This window comes from Pelodiscus sinensis, chromosome 15 (assembly GCF_052426305.1).
Source record: "Pelodiscus sinensis isolate ZL-2025 chromosome 15, ASM5242630v1, whole genome shotgun sequence".
Taxonomy (NCBI): Eukaryota; Metazoa; Chordata; order Testudines; family Trionychidae; genus Pelodiscus; species Pelodiscus sinensis.
The window spans coordinates 31,175,816-31,200,847 of NC_143066.1; the positions used below are offsets into that span (position 1 = coordinate 31,175,816).

The window sequence follows — 25,032 nt, forward strand, 5'->3', positions numbered from 1 at the left end:
ACTACCACAAGCTTAATTTTGTTTTAAGTACTGGCCAATCTCACGGCTACCTATGGGTTCTGAGCAACAGTGAAATGGATGGAATTCTACCACCTTTCTCTGTGCTAAGAAAGAGATGAGCAGCACTACATTCCCTCGAACCCAGCTGGCCCTTCTGCAACAACCCAAACTGTTTTCCCCATTACTGTAGCCCTTACAGGTGGCAGAAGCTCAATGGCAATTTCTTGTAAAATTCACACTGCTACTCAGGGCATTTGTGAACAGTAGCTCAACACAGGAAGTGGACATGGTCCAAAAGATGATGAGAGAGGAGACAGAAAAGGAAGATGAGGCTTTTTATGCATGTAACTTTTTACTGTATTTCTTATTTGTCAATACAAAGGTTTAGGAAATTGTTCAAACCCATATCAAGTTGTACAGACCAAAGTCAGGGCCATCCTGAGGGAGGGGCAGGGCCTGGGGACCCCCCTCCGTCCCCGCAACCCACCTCCACCCTGCCTCTGCTCCACCCCTTCCCTAAAACCTGCCCCTCCCCTGCGCCAACTGAGTCAAAGGATTGGGGGGGGGGAGGTGTGGGGGGAGGCTCATCATGGGGCAGCAGCAGAGGTTGGAGTGACCCAGCAGCCTGCTCCACCCTGCTGCCCTCTCCCAGCCTACTCCACTGTAGTGACTGAAAGAAGAACACCTGTGGTGAGCGGGGGTGGAACCCCTGCTCCCACCCTGCACCAGGCCCTCAGGTAATCCTCCTGGCCATGCTGGGCTACATCCGTAAGACGGTTGAGGTAGCCACCATCAGGGCCCCCAAAGCGCGGGGCTTGGGACTGCCACGCTGAACTGTCTTATGGACAGGATGGCTCTGGCCAAAGTTTAATACACTTTAGGAGGACACAGTTTTCTAAACTAAAATATTTGGATCTTATGGTCACACATTATAAACTAGGGATATTAAACCATCTGCAATAATGCACTTCCTAACTTTAAACCCTGTGGACTATAAATAGTTTCCCCTCACCAGCTGGCCAATCCGATCCAGGTTATCCAGGAAGTATTTCACCGATTCACCCTGTTGAAGAGGAAAGAGATGCTTCTTAAATCTTATTTCTAGGCTAGCAAATCAAGCAGTTTCTTAAATGAAAGCCTTTTTTGCCCATTTACTTTTTCAAATACACTGAAGTTTACACACACACACACACACACACACACACACACACACACTCACTCTCCTGGTGTGTTTAGGGGCTGTAATGAGAAGAGCACTGCGTAGTGTACTTTAAAACAAACTCTTGGGAAGAAAATTGCAACAGCTTTAACATAACACTCAGACAGTGCAGTGCTTCCTGTGGAATGCCCTGTGAAAAAACAGAACGCACATTACTTAGAAATCAATAAAGAAAGTTTATCACAATAAGGTTTGCACAATAAGTGCTCAAAATTCATACAGTGAAACTTGAATTGCTGCTAAAGTCAGTTTATGCTTTGTCTTAATGAACTGGGTCCTCTTTTGTATGAAGAATGCCAATTTAAGTCACTCTAACAGCACAATAGGCTACATTTAATGGAAGTCATTTTACTTGTCCTAAAAAACTCATGCAGAGAAAAGACGCACATCCTAAATATCAGCTGACAGGTTTTGAAGTAGCAATAGGTTTACGCAACCTGGGATTTGTCTGGTTTAAATCTTCACTGAAGACACAGGCTTGGCAAAAAGGACTACATTTTTCTTCAAAATATGGTCCCTTGACTCCATTCTGAAGGATACAGTGGTTTAAAAAAAAAAATCTAACCAGGTTATTTTTAAAACAGAAGTGGCTTTTTATAAAAATGTATCAGACTATTGTTGAATTGGGTATATATTATAAATCTCAAGGATTATTTATATGTATCTTTTTAAAAATGAATTTCTTTACAAGACCTCCAATAAATCACACTTAAATCAGCCAAATAAAATGGAATTTCACGTGAAGGAATACTTCATAGGCCTTGGAAGCTTCAATTTCATCCCAAAGGGAAAGCTTACTTCTGTCAAGGATCTTCTTCCTCAAACCCATCCATTTTGGAGTACTTCACATCCTACTAAATTACCATTCACTCCCTGTTGCATCACTAGACTTTATTCTTGAACCTTTAAACACGTTTGAAATCTCCCTTCAAAACCCATCCATTGCACTCCTGGGGACAAGATGTATGCATTAGAGAGCTACCTGTACACTGAACTAAGATTAAGATTGGTAATTTGAGCTCACCAAAGAGATACATTCGGAATCAGATCTATCCTAGGAACACACTTATCACCCAGAAGCAAGATCTGCCTACTTATTTATATGATCCCCATCACCTTAGTGTCTGAGGCAACAGAACCAAAGTCCTTTCCAAAATGAATGAAAAAGGGTACTGCTTTGACAGCCATTGGTTTGGAAGAGTCACAAGGAGGCTAGAACATTCAATATTAACTTAATATAGCTCAGCATAACCTTTCAGACTAAGGGACGCACGGAACCCACCAATCCCAGCTGGCAGAGATATAGTATAGTGGGCCCTCTATCACACATTACCCCAACACTTTGGGGCAATGTAAAATATAATCTAACTGATGACACATGGGGCCCTGAAAATCATTTTGATAAGTATATACACATTGTGCACAAAGAGTTGAGTTTGTGCTGGAAATATGTTCTTAAAATATGTTTGCAGGCAGTATGTAAGCAAAACCTGCCCTTGACAAAGAAACGTGTATTGACTTGTCTGACTGGCAGAAGAAAATGAAAGTGTATGATAGTTTTGATTATTAAGCCACAGCTTAGTTATCACATCACGGGCAGAGTCTGCACCTGCAGAATCCTTTGGTTGCTCTGAGACAGATGATGGATTTTAGGTAACAAAAGGGGAGCAAAGAGACACTTTAGTAGTCCATCACTTAAGGGGCAAAGGCAACAGCACCTTTTGATTCTGTGAAGGAGGATCCTGGCCTGGAGATGCTAGCAACTTGGTGTAAAGAACACTGTTTACACAAAGATTACAACGTGCTAAGATTAGTCACTAGAAAGCGTGATTTATTTTGTTTGGTCTGTAACCACATCTGCCGCTTTCATTTAATATCATTTAAATAACTCATCTTCCTCTATATATTTGAGAGAGAGTTCGCCTATTTATTCAAGAATGCCTCCTAAACAGTAAGAGCTAGGACCGTCAAAGAGACCCAGGGTTCCTCTTATAACTAGGGATGTTAAAAATTGTGTAACAGGCTGAAGCAGAGCCCACAGCAAAGCCTCCCTGCGAGTGAGGCTGCCATCCCGGCTCCCAAGGAGGAGGCTTTGCTGCGGTAAGTCAGCGAAGCTCCCCGGGAATGGAGTGGGCAGTTCTTGCCCACCTGCCTCCCCAGGAGCTGGCTGAGTGTAACCGATACCATTAACTGATAAGCTCAGCTTACTGGCTTCAGTTATACTCCAACATCTCTAATCATAATTTAAAACAACAATGTAAGAATTTGGTTGTGCCGGGAAAGTGAGGTATGTCTGGAATGGGATTGCTTCTCAAAGTCAAACAGAAATGAGACAGAATCACCAGGTAGGTGAAAGGGGCTGGCTGTGGACATGCACCCCCCCATCTGGGACTGCCCGGCCCCGAGCCTCCCACAGCCCAGGTGCCCTTTCTGGAGGGCAGGGGAGGACTGACACTCTCCCCCTTCTCCCAGATTCATATGGGGACATTGGTGGCTGTTCCCCTTAGAGAGTGAGGGGAAAGTACATAGTTTGCTGCATTCCTCACTGGCTGAGAAGTGCGTGGGGGGGGGGGGGGGGGAAGATGAGCTGTGCACTTTGCTCTCACTCTGACAGAGGCAAGGGGAAGAGCAAGCAGACCTGGTATGAATTCTGGATGGGGGTGTAGTTTCAATCCCTTCCACCCAATCCCCTACACACATACCTACCCCTCTACCCTGAGCCCCTCTTCAACCCCAACCCTGACCCTTGTGCGCACGCACGCACAAGTAGATCCCTGCCCTGAGCCCTTCCTTAAGGACCTGTGCAACGCCAGGTAAAATGTGCTAGTTATTCTTGTTTTATTACAAAGCCATATCAGAGAAGTATATTAGAGTCAAGCACGAGTTTTCAGCTCTTCTAACAGGGTGGTGTGTACTGTCTCTTCGAAGGCAGCAAACAATTTCTGAGTGTCCAGGGAGGGAACTGGACACTACAGGGAGATCTCTCTGATGAACTGGGATTCACTGATTGTTACTTGGAAATGGGGATTTCCCTACAATCTACCTATTGCCCCCCTTCACTGGTCAAATCAAGAAAGATGAACATACCAATAATCAAGAATGTGTCATTTGTGGGTTCAAGTGGTGTATCTATATCTGAACAGCCCAAAGCAAAAATACAGCTACCTACTGAAGAAACAGGTCTCAAGACCCAAGGTAGTTCCTGATGTTTGTTGGTCCAACTTTAGCCATTATATTGAGATTAGAAGATGACCACAGGCAAACCTCTTTTAGAACAGCTTACAAAGAAGGAAAACATCTGTTTCAATGTGTAAAACTGGAGGAGCTTGATTTTCCATACTGACCAGCTGAGCTAGTGCTGACAAAATGTGTGAAAAGCCTGCGAACACCATGCCTCAGGACTCCATCGATATGCAGAAAGCCTTATAAACCAGTCATGGTCAAAGCCAATTTTAGAAGTATCAGTGAGACGGTCAAGAATGCTAGGGACTCAATACAGTTTGCGCAAACAAATATGGCGTTGCATCATTCTTTCTAGTTAAGCAAGAGATACCTCACACTATAAGCAGAAGGCCAAAAGTAAGTGCATAGTCCGTTGTTAACAAGCCCAAAAGCACTCACTATCTTTCTGCAAGAAACTTAACTGAGTGGTTAGAAGATTGTGGTGCAACAGTACATGACTCAGTAGTTGACATTAGTAAGGTTTCTGATACTGTTTCACATGATCTTCTCAAATCAACTAGGGAAATACAACCTAGATCAGGGGTGGGCAATAATTTTTTAAAAGGAGCCCACTTCATAAATCTCTGAAGTGGCCCCAGCACCCTGGAAGGGGCAGGGCTTTGGTAGGAAGGAACAGGGCCATGAGACTTCTTGTGCTCCCCCCATGACAGACCCTGACTTGCCTGGGGAAGGAGAGTGCAAAGTCCCCACTCCCAGAGAGAATCATCAGCTGTTTTAACAGCCGGCGTTTCTCTCTAGCTGCTGCGCACCCTTGGTGGGTGGGTGGGTGAGGGGAGGAGGAGAGAAGACTTTGCATGCTTCCCTGCCTCCAGGTCTTGATTGCAAGGGCTATGAAGCGGCAGGGTGGCCTCTGGCCAGGTCCACTGGTTTGGCGGGTTGGATCTGGCTGGCGGAGGCCCCTTTGCCCACCCCTGACCTAGATGGAATTACAACAAAGGTGAGTGCATAGCTGGTTAGAAAACCATTCCCAGAGATTAGTTAACAGTGATTCATAGTCAAGCTGGAAGGAATATCATTGTGAGTACTGTGGGGCTTGGTCCTGCATTCAGTTCTGTTTACGGTCTTCATCAGGCCTGGGCAAAATGCCCGCCAAGCTGCCAGACCTGGCCTGTGGACTTCCTGCCTACCTTTTTCCCTGGGCTGAGAAATGCAGCCACTGCGGGGATGTTCAAATAGCTGTGAGCTAGGGGAGGAAGGAAAGGATTCACATGCTGCTCCCACCCCCAGCACAATCTCATTGGCCAGTTTCTGGCCAATGGGAGCTGCCTGTTCTCAACAGGCAGCTTGGGACGTACCCTTTCCCCAGGCTCATAGCTGTTCAAAAACCATGTGTGCAGCAAGTGTGGGAGTGGCATAGGCAGGAAGTCAAGCAGGTAAGTCTCCCAGCCAGAGCCTGCCTCTAGCACCCCAACCCTCTGCCCCTCCACTCCACATAACCCAAACCCTCTGTCCCCTTCCTGCATCCATATCCCCTCCTAAATCCTGTACCCCAACTGCCTGCCCCACCAAATCCATGCATCAAGTCACAACTCCCTCCTGTCCTAGGTCACAGCCCAAACCCCTCCTGCACCCTAGTCCCCTTCCCCAGGTCACAACCCCCTCTTGCCCAAGGTCACAACACAAACCCTTGCACCTTAGTCCCCTAACCCAGGTCACAACTGCCTCCTTCACCCAAACTCCATCCCAGACCCCACAACCTCTCCTACACCTCAGTCCCTTACCACAAGCTCCCTTCTACACCCAACCTCCATCGCAAACCCCACATATCCTCCATTAATATGGCAGTGTGGCCCTTGACCAATTCTTGGAGTGGCCCTCCTATCAAAAATTATTGCCCACCCCAGTCTTCATAATTTATTTAGCTAATGTGATAAAGAGTACACGTATAAAGCTTGTGAATGATACCAAGCTGGGAGGGGTTGTAAGTGCTTTGAAAAATAGGATTAAAATTCAAAATGATCTGGAAAAACCAGAGAAACGATTTGAAGGAAACAGGATGAAATTCCATCAGGACAAATGCAAAGTACTCCACTTCAGAACAATCAATTACCCATTACAAAATGCGAAAGGAGTACTTAGTAAGGAGTACTGCAGAAAGGGACTGTGAGGGGGTGTGTAATAGGTGGATCACATGCTAAATATGAGTCAATACTATGACACTTCTCCCCCCCCCCCCCAAAAGCAAACATTCTGAGATGTATTAGCACGAATGCTGCAAGCAAGGCATGATAATTCTTCTTTTGCTCCACTCTGTATGCCAGTAATGGATTCAACTGGACAAGTGTGTTCCGTTTGTGCCACATTTCAAGAAAAAAGTGGACAAACTGGAAAAGGTCAACAGCAGAGCAATAAAAGTGATTAAATATCTAGAAAAAATGAACTATGAGGAAAGATTTTAAAAAATTGGGTTTGTTTAGTCTGAAGAGAAGACTGAATGGAGAACACAACAACAGTTTTAAAGACCTAAGAGGCTGTTACAGGAAGGAGGGAGAAAAATTACTCTTGTTAACCTTCAGGGACAGGAAAAAAAAAAGCCAACTGAACTAAGAGAAATTTAGGTTGGACATTGGGAAAAAATTCGCCTTAGTTAGTTAAGCACTGGGTATTATTGTCAAGGGAGATTGTGGAATGTCTGTCATTGGAAATTTTTAAGACTAGGTTAGACAATCACTTGTCAGGGACAGCCTAGATAATACTTAGTTCTGACTTAAGTGCTGGATAGTAGACTAGACGGTCCCTTCCAATCCAAGGATTCTATGATCTATTCAAACAGTGAGAGCTGCAGAATTTTCAAAAAGACATTTTAAGAAGCCATACCCTTAATGTCATATAATATTGTCATAAAATTACTGCACCCATTATTGCTGGCTTTGGAAAATATCTTCCAAGATGGGATGGATCTAGGTAGCAAGGCTGGTGGGCTATTTTTACTACCACAGTTAGAGAAGACAATCATTCTTTCTTGTAAGTTCTACTGCTGAAACCCCTTGGGTCATTAAACAATGCAATCCAAGCTCTGCTACAACAGTAGATTCTCTTTTTCCAGCAACAGAAGCTACACTTGGATCAGAGATATATCCAGTGAAAAATGGGTAAGAAGACTTCAGTCCAGAAGTTGACTAATGAAAGCACTTATGCCAAATCCTCAAGTGAAGATGACAAAAAGGGTTTAAGCCAAGCCAGCTGAAGGATAGGACTAATTTGTACAAATCTATAATAGTGACTTCCGGATTCTATTCAAACTGTACGTAGCTTTTACAGATGCCATCTTATAAAATACCAAATAGTTGACTCAAACATGGCACTACCGGCAATGGGGCTGTCGTCGGATCAAGACAAAATAGAGAATTTGAAAAGAGAGTGGAATGTCACATGACAAACGAAGATAGATTTGACTACAACTTTTTTCTTGAAACAACCCCCCTGTGACTCAATCTGAACTTTGTGCTATTTTTTTTTTGGGGGGGGGGGAAATGAATGAAATAGGAATTCATCTCTTGTTACTCCTAGTCATGACAATTGAGTGGGTTTTTTTTCATTAAATATAATTTGGTGTTCTGAAAAAAAGTCACTTTCTGCCTGATCTTGTGAATGAACTAATGAGCAGATCAATTGAAGGGCTGGAAGTCCAAGACACATGACAAGCCACCAAAGAATAAGGCATTGCATTTAACAAAGTTATGCAAATTACAACAAGAATCCAAGAAGGCTGTAAATGCTTTATTAAAGGCTTGAATAGCCAACTTTAATTTCTGTGATGATTTAAAAAACAGGAGTTAAACCTAATAAAATGATCATGAAAATTTCAGTTTTACTTCCAACTCTGACCTCCCAGTCCTTCCCTCAGCTCTCACCTCCCTGTAAATTCTAACACTTCCCTTGCAGTCAGTATTTTCCCCTAGAATTGAAATTGAAGAGAAGGTACAGACAAGCAGAAGAATTTGCCAGAATTTGCTGGCAAGGCAAACAGGCTGATGTGTCAGGAAGCTGAAACACAGTTTAGCAAAAGAGAAAGCTTTGTTGCTATTAAGGCAGAGGGGTATTACAGTGGCTCAGAGTTCTGGATGTCCTGAACAGGATGACCTCATACTAATGAATGGAGACAATAGACCTCTGACTCATCACTTTCCATCTTCAAGTAAAATAGGAAGAGCGTGTTTCATAAGGGATCTAGCACCTATACATTAAAATGTGAATGGTCAATACTTGCAAGTGATTGTAAAAGATTTACAGATGGGGCTGGTAGGGAGAAATTACGTTTTTTCCTCAGGATAACATCTTCCTAACAACTGCTAAAATAAGAGCTTCTTCCTTGCAGTCATGAATTTTAAGAAGGTGAGTGTAATATCCTGCATTTTTTGGCACTCTTTTAAAAAGACTGTCTTGTCAAGGCATCATGGGATTGGGCAGAAGAAATCTCACGGACTCCAAGAATAAAATTCTTCCTGTACAGCATTAGTCATATGGTGCAGCTGGAGGGGAGCCCAAGAGGGAAAGGTCAGCGAACTAAAAGTGTACCTTTCTTCATATCCCTTGTCTTTAACAATGCCTCTCGATGTGGTACAGACTCCAAGTGTGTCTGAAAACTTGTTCTTTTCTTTAATTACTTTGTACGCACATCCTCCCACGCACAGAACAGGAAACAGCTGTGTGCATGTAAATTGCTAAAATACACAAGTAAGTTTACCTGATTTATTGCTTGTGCCTCCCCATATTCCCTGCCTTACACTGATCATTTTGTTATATGTATACTACAGTTTTAAAGTCAAAACAAGACTAGAAGAGAGTAGTATATTTAACAAAGTCATCAGTGATTTGGTGGACACAAAATAATCTATCACCTATTTTTTAAACAGAGCTTTTCAAAAGCCCTATAATTGAGGAAAAGAATTAATCGCTTTTTTAATATATCTGCTTATAACTCGCTTAAGCAAAACATTCGCCATTAATCCCCATAAGGATGGCTGCACCAGAGGGTTGAAAATGGACAGATCTAAAGATTTCTGAATGTTCTCTCCCAAAAATACCCCCAAAAGACCCTTAAGTGAAAAACTCAAGTCAAGACATCAATTTCTAGTCCAAAACCTACATGACCTCCAAATGGTTTCAAGGTAAATACACCTCCTAGCATTTAAAATATCCACAAAAAACTGAGGAAGGAGATAGTTTCTATCAGAAACATTTCTCATATCAGTTTGCCAGCAAAACAATTTTAAGAAATCTTTTCTAGACAAGATGGCTCAAATAGAAACCTGTACTAATCCCCACAACTTTAACATGCTGGCAACGTAAAGTTACTGCAACATAAAAATGGCAAGGACAAATAGTCCAGCGGTTAGGGCACTAACCTGGCATTAGGAACCGTGGGTACAACTTTCTATTTTATCAGATTTCCTCTGACACTATGGGCGTGTGACCAAGTCCACACTTTAGTTCACCATCTGTAAAATGAGGACGACAACAGCACTCACCTATATCACAGGAGTGTTGAGAGAATAAATACATGAACATTGTGATGTGTTCCGATACCGTGGTAATTGTGGCCATATAAATTCCTTACATAGAAACCTCCAAAAAAGTGCCAAAGTTACAAAGTAGATTACAAATCTGAAATGGCATCTAACATAAGAACGGCTGTACTGGGTCAGACCAAAGGTCCATCTAGCCCAATATCCTGTCTACTGACAGTGGCCAACACCAGGTGCCCCAGAGAGGGTGGACCGAAGACAATGATCAAGCGATTTGTCTCCTGCCATCCCTCTCCAGCCTCTGACAGACAGAGGCCAAGGACACCATTTTATCCCCTGGCTAATAGCCTTTTATGGACTTAACCTCCATGAAATTATCTAGCTTCTCTTTAAACTCTATTATAGTCCTAGCCTTCACAGCCTCCTCTGGCAAGAAGTTCCACAGGTTGACTACACGCTGTGTGAAGAAGAACTTTCTTTTATTAGTTTTAAACCTGCTACCCATTAATTTCATTTGGTGAAATTGTACCAACTTATCTATTGTACCAACTTATCTGCTCACCCTGTTTTGGAATTAAACTTCACCCCTTACAGCTATTGTAGCAATGACCATTTAAAAGTCTTCCAAATCATTTAATAACTTATGTCAGTCTTCACTCCTATCAAGAAGAGCACATCGGGAAAGAAGCCTCCTCCAATGATAGCTCAATCCTGGAGTTCTCTCTAGTGCAGGGGTGAGCAAGACATGCCTCACAGGCTATTGGATCCAGCCTGCAGCCACCCTGCCAGGACCCCCAGACACACAGCTACCACTGTTTTAAGTGAAGGGCTGCTCCATGTGGCTCTCTGTTCTGGAGGGAGGAGGAGGCTTTGTGTGATCTCCTCAGCCCCAGCTCAATCCTTAGCTCCAATTCGCAGGAAACAATCGGCCAATAGGAACTGACCCCAACCAATCTCAGTTCCTTTTGGCTGAAAACTACCAGGCAATAGGAGCTGAGAAATTGTTCCTGGGGGATGGGAGCAGCTCAACTCTTTCCCCTCTCCTGGAATAGAGTCACATGGAGGGAACAGCTTGCAGTTTTAAGTGATCTGGGGTTACATCAGGCAGGGAGAGACTTACGTAAGCACCTCCCAGCCAAAGATAGCCTCTGGCTCCACTGCCTCTCCCACACCCCAACTCCTTCCCCCAGGTCACCATCCAAACCCTTTGCACTCCCCTGCCCCAGGTCACAACTCCCTACCAGACCCTGTGCCTCCTCCTACACCCCTCCCCCACCCAGAATCCTCTCCTGCACCCATACTCTACACTCCAATCCCCGTCCCAGGTCACACCCCCCTCCTTCACCCAAACTCCCTCTCAGACCTCACACCATCTCCTGCACCCCAGTCCCTTATCCAATGCACCCTTCTGCACCCAACTTCCATCCCAGATCCTGCACCCCTCCACAGAAAAGTGCAGCCCCTGACTACTTTCCATAATCTTGGAGTTGCCCCCACACCACCAAAAATGATTGCCCACCCCTGCTCTACAGAGATACCAATACAACAGAGTGTTTGGATATAAAAGAAGGTAAGCAAAGACTCCAAAGGCAAGAGAGAAGAGTCATGTATGTTGTATACAAAACAAAAAGGATAAAAATCTATACAGTGAGATATGTTTGGCTGTTATACTGACTGCTCTGTTGGTTCACTGATTAACAGATTCTACCACGTCCGTGTATTTTTGACATTGTGAACAGTTTAAGAAACTAACAACCAACAGAGGGAGGTCAGCTCTTTACATCAAGGCCATGCAGGACGACAGCTCTCAACCATTGATCTATCCATTCTCTTAATTTCCATTTCACTAAGTGATTATATGCAACTTTAAAAAAAAAAGGGTGCATGGTAGAGCCTCAATGAGTAATTGCTATGAAAAAAGCTGGAGAAGATGAATAATCAAAGGAGGAAAGAGGGCTTGAGGAATGTTGCAATAAAGGAACATACTCTCTACAATTTTCTTGGCTCCAAGAAAAATCACACGAACTAGAGGAATCACTTACAGCAGTGTTTCTCAAACTTTAGCAACCTGAGGAATCTCATTTTGATTTAAAGATTTTCACATAGCCTGAAGCTTCCCTGCCTTAGCCCCAGGCCTTATCTCTGCCCACTCCACCTCAATCTCTACCCCAAGACCCTGTCCCCACTTGCTCCCCTTTCCTCTCTGTCACTCACTCTCCCATAAGCTCACTCATTTTCACTGGGCTGGGGAAGGGGATTAGGGTGTGTGGGGAGGAAAGAGGGTGGGCTCCAGCTAGGGGTCTGGAGTCTGGAGAAGGGCCAGAGATGAGAGGCTTGGAAGGAAGGAGAAGGCTCAGGATTGGGGCAGGAGGTTGGCATACAGGCTCTGGGAGGTAGTTTGGGTGCAGAAGGGGACTCTGGAATGGTGCAGAGGATTGGGATGCTGACAGGGATGAAGAGTCCTGGTGGTGCTTACTGCAGCTCCCAGAAATGGCCACCAGGTCCCTGTGGCCCCTAAGTGCAGGGAGACCCTGTGTACTTCCCTGGCAGCTCCCTCTGGCTGCAGTTCCTGACCAATGGGAGCTGCAGAGCCAGCAATTGGAGCGAGGACAATGTGCAATGCCTCCCTGCATCTAGGTGCCACAGGGACCATTTCTGGGAGCCATGTGGAGATAGGGCAGATATGGGTCCCCTGCTATGCTGCCAACCGGACTTTTAATGGCCAAGTTGGTGGGGCTGGAGCTACCAGGGGTCCCTTTTCCACTGCTGTTCGCTAGTATGCTGGAGACAATGGGAGGGAGAGGGAGGAGTTAATTAACAGGGCCTGCTGACGCCCGAAGTACCCTTGCAGATGGCAATTTGAGAAAGGCTGACTTAGAGGAGTCTCTAAATTAGACTGAAAAGTTAGGCCATGCCAAGACAACTTACACAAAAGGCTGCAACCTTCAAAGGTTACTTAATTAAAAAAAAAAGTAACTTCCTATACTCTGGAAAGTGTCAGAGGGGTAGCTGTGTTTGTTTTTAAAGTTACAAACTATGAGTAGTCCTGTGGCATCTTAATATACTAAAATGTCATCTCACTTAAAAACCACTTGTTTATAAAATGAGACAAAAATGCAAAAGTGACAGCACAGTATTTAAAAACTGCTTACTTTCTCATTTTTACCATGTAACTATAAAATTGGAATAGAAATAAATAGTGCTTACATTTCAGTGTATAGTATATATTAAGAATGTTTAGAAGTGGGTAACTGGCATATCGTGTACTTGATATAAACTGTATCAACTAGGGATGTTTAACTAACTTATCAAATAATATTTGTTTAGTCTATAAGGGTGCCTCTGCCTTTGAACTGTAGCAAGAGCCCTGCCAAGCTCTTGCTACAGTTGAAAAGTGGAAGCCCCACAGGGAGCGTGGGATGCCACCGCTGGCCTCACACTCCCCGTGTGTTTCCTGATGGGGCTCTTGAACATTTCAAAAGCAGAATCGCAGCAGAACTGGCGTGAGCGGAGACTGCTTCAGTCCCCACTCCCGCCGTTTCCTGCTGTGCCTCTACCGGAGACGGGGCAGGGGGAACCAGGCTTTTAAGCTAGCTCCCGCTCCCCTCCTTGCTGCTTCTCTCTTAATAGAAGCAGCAAGGGAGAGGAGAAAGAAGCAACCAGTCGCATCATTAGTCAACTATCCGAAAAGCTTATGCTTATCGCATAGTTGACTAGTTGCTTACATCCCTAGCATCAACTACATGATTAGTTGATAAGGAGAGGCGCTCTGTCCCAGCTCACACTGGGTCCAGGAGTTTAAATGCAGTAGGAGCCAGGTACATAGGTAACCTGGCTCTTACTACATTTACACTGCGGAGCTGTAGCCGGGGTAGCTCCCGGAGCCGGCGCAAGCCAGGATTGAGCAGTCCCGGCCCGCACTGATTCTGGGACCACTGCGGCTCTGCCTCCCCTGCACCCCAGCCCAGCTCTCAACCCAGCTCCCCCCAGCACTGGCTCTGATACTGAGGCAACAAGGGGGGGAGGGGAGGGAGCGAGTAGTGGAGTAGTCACTCAACTACTATCTTCATCCCTAGTACATATAGAACAGTATAAACAAACTGTATGAAATTTTAGTTTGTGCAGACTTTGCTAGTGCATTTTAATATAGCCTGTTAAACAAGGCAAATATCTAGACTAGCTGGTAGACCTCTGTGACTTGGTTAAACACTGCTCTAGGTTTCCCAATACTTGGGCTCATGAAACATTCTGGAACAACTGCAAATGGCAAAATTGACACTGAAATAATTAGCTTATATTTTCTATTCAGTGGTATGGTTATATTCATGGTTATATCACGGTATTGGTTAGGTATCAGACACCAACAACTAATTTTGAAAAAAATGTTTTCTTTTTGCTTAACATGCTAGTTATGGGATTGAGACAGTTTCCTCCTGAAAACAGATGAAGCCATACTTGTAGAATTTCCAGCATTACAGTAACACCAATTACTTAAGGGGGGAAAAAAGTGATCACACACTTCTGACTATTGCTAAAATAGGCAAAAGATCTTCAGTGTGTTTTCAACTCCTGAAATATTCCATTTCTGATTTAGAATTAGGATTTTACTAATATCCATAGTGAGTATTTACATGATTAACTCTTTTGTTTTTAGCTGGCACTGCAATTGTGACCTATGGTAATAACATCCAGTAGCATCAGTGAACTCTAATAGGAATAGTTTTGTAACAAACCAATGCTCCTTTTTCACTAACACATTTAGCATTAATCTGTGTTCCTCAAAAGCTTGTCTTTCATCAACAGAATTTTCTCCAATAAAAAGACATGGGACAAACACCAGCTACACCATCACTACAGACATTTAGTTTTAGACCAGGGGTTGGCAACCTATAGCTCGCAAGCTGAAGATGGCTCACTAGGAAGCCAGATATGGCTCTTCTGGAGCCCCAACTCAGCCCTCCCTAGGTCCCCCCACAGCAGGGAGCCAGCACTGGCACTACAGCCTTATGGGCCCCAACAAGACTGGAACACCAGGACCCACAAAATCCACTAACCCTGGAACCCCAAAAGAGTAAATCTGGCCTAAGGCCTTGAACCTCAGTTCTCCCTACTCCCTCCTCACATGGGGGCCAGAGCACCAGGGGAGTGAGGTGTTTCAGTTGGGGGCCCATCAGTGAGGGCTGGAGGCTTTTGGAGGGTTTTTTTTTTGGCACTTCTTATTTGTGTGGTCCCCGGCTGATTTTTCTGTGGGTCAGTAGCCCCCAATCAAAAAAAAAAAAAAAAAGGTTCCCCGATCCTGCTATAAATAAAGATGATGTTAAAATATTCTGTCCAAAAAAAAGTTGTATTTAAAAATGAACAAGTCCCCAACTGGGGTCCAGCCCCCATCTGGCTGCAGCAGCATTACACTCCTGCACTCTCCCCTCAACACCAACCTTGAGCCCATCATACACCTGAATTCCTTGCCCTGAGCCCTTCATATCTTCACATTGCCAAACACATGCACTCCCACATTCCCAGACTCCTGCTCACCCACATCTGCAGTCCCCTGCCATAACACTCCTGCACGCCCTCCACAACCTAGCCCCCTGCCCTGAGCCCATTATACACCCAAACCCCCTGCCCTGAACCCATCATATCCCAACATCCCCAAACTCTTGCACCCCCCCACACGAACTTTGTGCCTTGAGTCCATCACACACCCAAATCCCCTGCCCTGAGCCCCTCATAGAACCCAACCCTGACTCCTGCACACCCACATCTCCAACCCCACCATAAGACTGACAGAAGACAGCCTGAATGTGTGTATGAAGCTGGATTTCATCAGTTATGATGTAAATTTCAAAGAAATGTGTGAAAAAAAGATGCAGCAGAAGGCCCATTAAATTAAATGAGTACAAGGTTTCATTTATGCTTTTATTAATCATTATGCCTATTATCAATAATAATCAGTTGTATATTTTCAGTCATGCAAATGTGCATTCTTATATGGTTCTTTGTTGACCACTTGTTCAGAATTTTGTTGTAGTATGGCTCTTTAGTTTGACAAGACTGCTCACCCCTGTTTTAAACAGTTATGTTAATGCTCGTGCAGCTCAAGATTCTTCATCTGTTTACATGCTGCTACGAATTAGCTAACTCATTTTTCTTCACCAAGATTAAGTCCAACTTTTCAAGTCCTCCCCCGACTCCATTTAATTTGTTTAAAAAAAATCAGAATTCGATTTTTTACTTTTTTGCACCACTTGGCTACTTTTGGTCAATGCTGAAGTGTTGTAGATAATAGCTTCTCAGACTAACTCTTCCTTAACTCCTACTTTACCACAACAGTTATCACAAACACTTCAATGACTCATTCCAACCCTGCAAATTTCTTTTCTGTTTGCAATGCATATCCTCTAAAAACTTGCCAATTGGAACCAAGTGAAGGAATAGGAGATGCTGTTCCCATTGTTAAGCAACATGAGTCACTGCACATCTGGGAAATGCAAAGAGGAGGCTTGAAATGAACCACAAGTCCCATAGTGCAGCAACACATCAGGTTTTACGTTTTGTTCTTTAGAGATTTTCTTAAATGTAAGTTTGCCGTATTAGAAAACTGTGCAATTAGTTTAAAGTGTGACCTAAAGAAGAAAAGGAAGATGGACCCAAGTGACCAAGCCTTTCTACTCCTTTACAATGTACCAAGGAGTCGCTGAAAATGTCCCTCTCCATCCCCAGAAGTTTTTAACAACTAAAATCCGAGGACAGAGAAGACCAAGATTTTATGATAACTGGAGAAGTGAGAGGACATCAAGACATTGAAAGCTAAAGAATTCAGAAATAAAAGTTTAAAAAAGTTAAACAGTCATTTCCTTTTTTGTGAACTCCTGTTTGAAACCAATGCCAAACACACCAAAAGATGGCTAAATTCAAATACCCCAGTTCCTTCAGTTAAAATGCAAAACCTCATAATAAATGCAGTCTCTCCCTAGGAAATATTCCAGGAAAACTATAACACTAGATTTGACATCACTGATCATTCTAGAATAGGAGGCAAGCAGGAAGAAACTTTGTAAGGTGTCCCACAAATTTCTCAGGCCTTCTATGTACACAACATAAATGTACAATCCATTTTTAAAAGATCCTCTGCAGGTCACCTTTAAAAGCCCCATAAAAGTTTCATACTAAAGATTTGCTAAAGGAGAAAGATAAGTATAACTTGCCACTTGAAGCCTTGGCTAGAAATTCAAAGTAATGCTTAGATCAATTATAATAAAATATCCAAATGTCTGCACTATCCAAAAATATAGGCTCATTTCAAGAGCGACCTTTGAAAGGCAAAGTTCTACTGAACTGTCCTCTGAACCAAGAGGACTCAAAATGGAACCCTCTGTTCTACATTTTCTTTCCCTTTGCTTGTCCCAAGGCCCCTGAGACATAAGATTAATTTAGCCCTTCCTGATCATTCTGTCTCTATGAAGCCTAGCTGCTAAATTTAGAAGAGACAATTTAAGGTAGCTCTGTCAGTCTTTGCTTGGCCCAGATAAAAAATTAAGCCACAGACATACATATTATACCAGGGGTAGACTCCCACAAATCATAGCAAAATATACTTTTCATTGTTAAGTCTTCTGTGAGACAGGCTTGCTAGCAGGGAGAATCACCCCCTCCCCCCGGCTTTAACATTTAAAAGCTCAAGTGGAACAGCAGTGTAGTGATCAGTCTATAACAGTGATGTTTATCATACTGTATATTCAAAGGAATCAGTGTTTCGTAAACTATTATGGGGAAAGGAAGCTATCACAGCCAGCACAAATGATGAAAACGAATACTGTACACCTAAAACACAAGTCTGAAACTCAGCCTCCAAGAAGTGCATAGATTTCTACAAGCTTACCAGACTTCATATTTTGCTAACATGAGAGTTAAAAGGAGCTGCCCCAAGACTTTTTGGCTTACCTTTCCCCCAGAGTTGGGCCCTCACATACTGTGCTACTTTTAACAGCCTTTTTCCAGGAAGGCTGTTAAAAGCAGCACAGTATGTGAGGGCCCAACTCTGGGGGAAAGGTACCATGTGTGTACCGTTACAATTTGTTTAAAGAGAAATTTCAAAGAGAAAAAACAGGTAGACGTATAAATGAGCATGCAACTGAGGTAGAAATATTGAGAAGTCCATTCCTCCATAATCCCCAACAGTTCATCTGTACAAGCCACAAAGTTGGATGCTGTAAGCAGGCCCATACCTGTGTCCGCGTGCACATGCAGTATGAAGTCGTCCCCCAAGTCAGCGAGGGGGGCTCCGTGGCCGCCTTGCAGGCAGTCTGCATCTGGAGCTCAGCCACTGCACTCGCCCTCCCTCTAGATGTTGGAGCGCTAGCACCAGCTTCCCTCTGGGGGTGGTGGAGGTGGAGAGAAAGCCCAGAGCCTCGCTGTGCAATCGGGCTCACAGGGAAGAAGCGCTCCCCTTCCCCCTTCTTGTGCGGAGCTGTTGCTGCTGCTGCTCTTGCCACCAGAGCTGACCGGAGCTCTGTAGAAGCATCTCTTTTTCTCTTTGCACACATTTTATTGGACAGAAAACCCAGTCTGACCCCACTTGAGAGCCACAGGCTGAGCCCACCTCCCTTCCAGGAGATGAGGAACAGGCTGCCAAAGGAGGCAGCAGCAGCAGCTGTGAACCAGAGGTAAAGTGTAGAATCCAGCAGCAGACCCAGGGGACATCCCCAGCTCTGGATGAGGGGCAGAAGGCAGCAGGTGAAATGCTCATCCCTTCTGCCTCTCCAGCCAAGCGGAGCTCTAGGACAGGGCACCAAAGCCTGGGGGGAGGTGTTCCTGGCAAGGGCACACTGGAACTCAGGGCGTGTGCCCCCAGCAGGGCCAGAGCAAGGCTAGCTGAGTTCCTGGCAGCAGAGTCGGTGCCCAGCATGGTCCTAAAGCAGATGGCATGTGCCACCTGGACACTAGCCCTTGTTTTGCCTTTAATCTCCAGCTCCATTTTAAAAGCAGTTCAAGCCTCCCCACAAAGTCCTGACCTTGCCCCAGCCATGCAGAGCTCCAGGCTCAGATCTATGTGGGGGCCTGGCCCCAAGTCGCTGGCTGCAGCCCCACCAGCTGATCAAGTACAGACAGTCCCCGGGTTACATGGATCCGATTTGCATCGGATCCCTACTTACAAACGGGGAGATGCAACCCCGCACTAGCTGCTTCTCCCCAGCAGACCAGGGAGACGCGAAGCTAGCGCCCCCTCCCCCCCAGCAGACCAGGGAGATGCGAAGCGGCTTTTCTCAGCAGGCACCTCAGTTTGAGAATAAAGGACTGAGGGAAGTGAGGTGTGGGAGAATAAAACTGAGCTCTGGAGAAGTGTTTGGCTAGAGTTTCCCCTACGATATGTACTAGTTCCGACTTACATACAAATTCAACTTAAGAACAAACCTACAGTCCCTATCTTGTACGTAACCCGGGGACTGCCTGTATCTGGGAGACCTGGGGCCACTCACCACCATCATGGAGAACAGCAGATGCTCCAGGGCAGCCAAATACCAGCATCTCAGTTTACAAGCTGCTTTAAAGAGTCACCACCTGCTCTACGTGCCCAGTGACACCACCCAAGCTTTGCCTGGATGTGTTGCCTAGAGGCTTTCCCCGCTGCTCCCATTGGTGAATCCGGCTAATGGGAGCAGCGGAAGGTGGTGCCTGGGCTGTTAAAAGCAGGCACCAGCAACAAATGCCCCCTAATCCCTCATGCTCAGACCCCTACACCGCAGCTCTCACACACACACACACGCACGCACGCCCTCAAGACCCCATGCCCTCAGCCTGCTCCTGTCCTCTCCCCCTGACGAGACACCCTACCCCCACTCTGCTCCTGCCCCCTTCCCCCGGCCAGAATCCCTACCCCAGGTTGCTCCTGTACCCGACCTCACACCCTCAACCCGCTCCTGCACCCCACCTGCCACCCAGATCCTGCACCCTCATTCCTCTCACTGGCAGCCCTGTCCTGCACACTGAACTCCCCATTTTGACCCAACCCCAGAACCTGGGGGGGTTCCCCAAAAACCATTAACTCTAGAACCCCAGAAGAGTAAATGTGGCATATGGGAATCCCTGAACCTCAGTCCTCCCTGTCCCACCTCCTCCCCCAGTGAGGCTGGAGTGCCAGGGGCGTGAGGTGTCTCAGTTGGGGGCCACATCAGTGAGGAGGGGTGTAGGGTGTTTTGTTTGTTTGTTTCTCAGTTGAGTGGTGCCCAACTGATTTTTCTGTGGGTCAGTAGCCCCCAACCCAAAAAGGGTTCCCAAGCCCTGCCATAAACAAACATGGGAACCATTTGTGTTGGACATAAAATATTTACTTTATTTAAAAAAAAAGTTTGCTAAACTAACATGAGAAATTTAAGCACTTAGTCCGTTTAATAATTTAAATTAATATTTCCCTTTTTTCTTATTAAATTAAACCAGTGTTTGTTAAACCTTTTAAGACTGAGGAACACCAATTTTTTTAAAATAAGGAACACCAACCAAAAAAATAAACCCGCCTGCCTGCCCTTTTAAGGGTAGCCATTTTGAATTCTGCACTTCTCTGACTGCCTTAAACAGTTTAAGAAACACTGAATTAAAATCATTCTCCCTAGCTGCAGAACTAGCAAAATGGCTCAGGCATAATGTAATTAACACTGAGTTTCCATTAGGGATGTAAGCAATTAGTCGACTAGCACGTGCTTATCGGGCAGTCAAGTTGTTACTTGACTATTCGCTTCTCCTCCACTCTTTCTGCCCATATCTGAGGCAGCGGGGGGTGGGGCACAGAAGCAGGCTGGCAGCTCTCCTGCCCAAGCCGGCCACTTTCCTGTGCCTACTGCGGAGGTCGTGGATGAGGTCCACGAACTCCACACTAGACCAGGCGGGTGCCCGCCTCTTGCGGACCCGGGCAGGCTCCCAGGAGCCGCCAACCTGGTCCCGGGAAGAGGCGGAGGGCTGGGTGGCAGCGGGTGGCTGGTTTGAGCCGTGCCAGGTGCAGGGTCTGCTGGCTGGGTGCTGGCAGGCTTGCACCTGGCACGGGCACCGTAGCCAGACTGTGCCCCTTTAAGGGCTCTGGGGCTGGGCGAGGGGCAGACGAGTTTCCCTGGTGGTGCCCAGAGTGGCCACCAGGGCAAGCTGGGAAAAGCTAGCCTCCCACTAATTCGAATTAAGTGGCTACACAGCCCTTAATTCGAACTACTTAATTCGAACTAGGCGATAGTCCTCGTAGAATGAGGTTTACCTAGTTTGAATTAAGTGCTCCACTAGTTCGAATTAAGTTCAAACTAGCGGTTTGTATGTGTAGCGCCTATGAAAGTTAATTCGAACTAACGTCTGTTAGTTCGAATTAACTTTGTAGCGTAGACATACCCTCAGAAGCTTTACTGCTTCCCCTCCTAGTAGGGCAGCTGCTTAGTCTGCACTTTGCCTTCTGGACATGCACCCTTCTCATCTGCAAGGGCGCTCAGGCAGTGTGCACCAAAATCTGGCCATGCTCTTGTGACCGAGAAGCAGTGCTCTTTGCAAAAGTTGTTCTAACCAGTCTGCATTGAAAATGCGATAGATCGACAGTATGCTTTGCACACCATAGTGTTTAGATGGCAATGGGTTAATGCTGAGTTAAGCTGCTGCCATTTGCAAAGGAAGGTGTGGTTTCCATTCGCAACAGACTGCCCCACAGATTCTTGGTGTACTCCGGTGCTGTCTAATTTCAGACTACCCAGAAGGAGACAGCCACCACCTGTTTCCTGAGTACTGGAGCTGGTACCAATGGATGGTAGGAAGGATAAGGGAGCGGCTCAAGGTGGGAAGGGTCCTCTAGTGGAGTAATAGATAAGGCATCTGCCTCTGGAGCCTGGGGTTGAAGGTTAGAATCCTGCCCTCCATGGGGGCATCTGGGGACTGCCACCAGATTCCCCACAACTGCAGCTGGGACTGTAGAAGACAAAGAAGTTGCCTCTAGGAACTCTGATACATCCTGAAGACTTCCAATACCCAAATCAGGCTAGAAGTACAAGAACACAAAAGGGCTCAGACCACTGGTCTCAGCTTAATACGAGCTCAGATCTTCCAGTTCTGCAGGGTCTTGGGACCCTACGTTAACACAATTGGTGTGTGGACGCAGAGGAGTTAGGCCTGATCCCAGGCTTACACTGTTGTCTAGACATGCCCCCAAAGACTAGTGACTACAAACTATGAAAACAGAGCTCAAACGAGCGGGTCCCTTTAACAGGGATTCAGGATTGCCAACACAATGCTGCTTTTCATGCTTTCCTATTTCAGCGACCTAAAAATCAAAAGGCCTATCCAAGACTGCTTTAGTTTAGCATTCTGTAACGATAACCCACTTACCCTCTGAATGCTAAACGCATCAATGTCTTCAGTCCAACCTCTTACACCACCATCCAACTCAGAGGGAAAAATAACTATTCCAGCATCCTCACAAGCAGAAACTGTAAAACTGCTTTCAGTCGCATATATCATATGAACAGCACCAAAGCAGAACCTTTACGATTCTATAGCCAGATTGGTAATATAGCCACCTTGAATATTTTAAATAAATAATAACTAACACTAGGAACCATGAAACACTATTATACCATATTTCAAATAAAGCACTAATCTAAATTAGGGATGTCACCATGTAGATGACTATACGATTAACCGATAAACCTAGGCTTAGGGGATGCGAGTAGGAGCCAGTGTCCATGGGGAGCAGGCTTAAAAGCCCGCTCCCCATGAGCACTGGATTCACCTCCCCCCAACCATGTTGCTGTCTCTATCCGAGGCAGCAGCGCACGGGTGGGAGAGGGGGAGGCTGCTGCGGAGCAGCCTCTCTGTGGTGAGCCTGGGCTTCACAGCAGAAACCCATATCTGTGGGAAGCTTGGTCAGAGGCAGCAGCGTGGGGCGACAGGCAGCCAATCTGTGTGGGGAGCTGGTTTTTAAACTGGCCCCTCTCATGGAGCAGCTCCCACCCCATGCTGTGGCCCCACCCCTGGGGACTCCTGAAGAGTAGTGTAACCGCTACGAATTCATGGGGTGACATGACTATTCAATTGCACAATATCTAACATTCCTCCTCTAAATATATGGTTTGTTTAGAATGAAAATGGATGGAATCTACATGAGCCATTTTCAAATGGAAGCAGTACAGTGAAGATGTTTATGTACGTTAACAGTTCACCCCCAAAAGATGCCAAAGTATGCATCTGAAATGTTTGAGTTCATTCTGTATCTTGTTTCTCTGCTTCAGTGCATTCCAACTCCTGTCTGTGCACTGAGATTTATTGGCACGGATATCCACTCTGCTTTTCAATCCACAAATAATTAGGAGGTGGAAATTAACTGTTTCTCCTCATTTAAGCCATACAGCATTTTAGCTGTATCAGATCTTCCCCAATGCCAATTTAGGTTTCCTCCTTAACTGCAGACTGAGTTACTGGCTCCCATCCTCAGCTCCAGTGCTTAGCCAAGTTGCTGCTATCTGCACCCTGCAAACACCAATTACAAAAAAATTTACTACTATTTTCCAAATTCTTAAAAAAAAAAATCCAAATCCGCACACCGTGTTCCCTTGCCACTATCTAAGGACAGTGAAGGCATTAAGCTTCAGCACCTGCAAAATCTTAGAAATTTTTCATTTACCAACTTGGTACAAACAAGCTATACAAAATCTTGGTCATGCTAGATAAGGACAAGAATTTCATGATAGGCTTCTATGTCAGTCACTTTTTAGTTTTGCTGTGTACAGGTTAACTATCTCCAGCTTTGATGTTTCAGATATTGGCAAGTGAAAAGGTGCAGATAAGGCCAATGGCACACCTATTGTGTGGTGGGAGGGTTTGAGAGTCCTATCATGCTCCATAATTATGATCTAGACCAGAAGTGGGCAAACTACGACTTTCAGGTCACATGCAGCTTGTCAGACCTTTCTTCATCTCTGAAGCTCTAGCTGGGGAACAAGGTCAGGAGCTGGGGCAGTGCAGTCCGTGCTCTCTCCCCTCCCCACAACTCTGCAGTTCCCATTAGCACATTCTTTTCTTGACTTAGACTGTGAGCTAGCTAAGCTGATTTCCTTTTGTCTCTATTTATCCATCTCTGAAATGGGGGGAAATAAAGCCCAACTACAGCATATGGGAGCTGCAGAGTCAGCACTTTAGGTGGGGGCAGCATGCAAAGCTCCTTGGAGCTCTGAAACATATGAAATCATTTGAGAGGTGATATATGTATGTGGGGATAGTCTATTTTCAAGGTCACTTATGGCTCTTGAATTTAGACTGGGATGGGCAAATTTTTTGGCCTGAGCCCCACATCTTGCTTTGGAAATTGTGTGGTGGGCCATGAAAGCTCAAAAATTGGGGTTGGCATAGAGGAGGGGGGTGTGGGCTCCTGCGAGAAATGAAGAGTTCTAGGTACTGGAGAGTGCTCCGAACTGCGATAGAAAGGTTTGGTGGGTGGGAGAGGGGATCAGGATTTGGGTGAGTGTTGGAATGCTGGGGAGGGGCACAGAGGCTGCAGCTGGGGGTGGGGGCAGATCAGGGCAACATTTACCTGAAATGGTTCCTGGAAGTAGCAGCCCTTTCATCTTTCAGCTCTCACACAGAGGCAGAACCATGTGGCTCTGCACACTGCCCCATCTGTAGGCACTGCCCCTGCAGCTCCCATTGTCTGCAGCTGGGTTTTATTCCCCATTTCATAGATGGGTAAACTGAGACAAAGAAAATAGCTTACCTAGTCAGAGTTTAAGATTCAAGATAAGAATCTGAACACTCATTCCTAGTACCCTGTTTTAACAACTAAACCACAATTTTGGCTACGTCTACACTGAAAGCTTTTTGCACAAGAATGGCCTTTCTTGTGCAAAACCTTGCGCAAGAACACACTGCACGCATGTTCTTGTGCAAGTAAATTTACAGTAAAGCACCAGAAAAGAGGGCTTCTTGCGCAAGAATTATTTTTCTCCTCATGAGGAATAAGCTCTCTTGCTCAAGTGCTCTTGTGCAAGAAGGCAGTGTGGATGGGCAACAGGGATTTCTTGCGCAAGAAACCCCTATGGCTAAAATGGCCATCAGAGCTTTCTTGTGCAAGACAGCATCCACACTGCCATG

The 25,032-nt window shown here is 45.3% G+C and overlaps 1 protein-coding gene across 1 annotated transcript in view; it reads right to left on the reverse strand.

The window, feature by feature from the left end:
• The window catches only part of GNA12 (G protein subunit alpha 12), a 101,676-nt gene that overhangs the window by 8,717 nt on the left and 67,927 nt on the right, over positions 1-25,032 (reverse strand). The window contains exon 3 of the mRNA XM_006112893.5: positions 1,013-1,063. Within this exon, the coding sequence (XP_006112955.2) occupies positions 1,013-1,063 (51 nt within the window). The remainder of the gene's footprint in view (positions 1-1,012; positions 1,064-25,032) is intronic.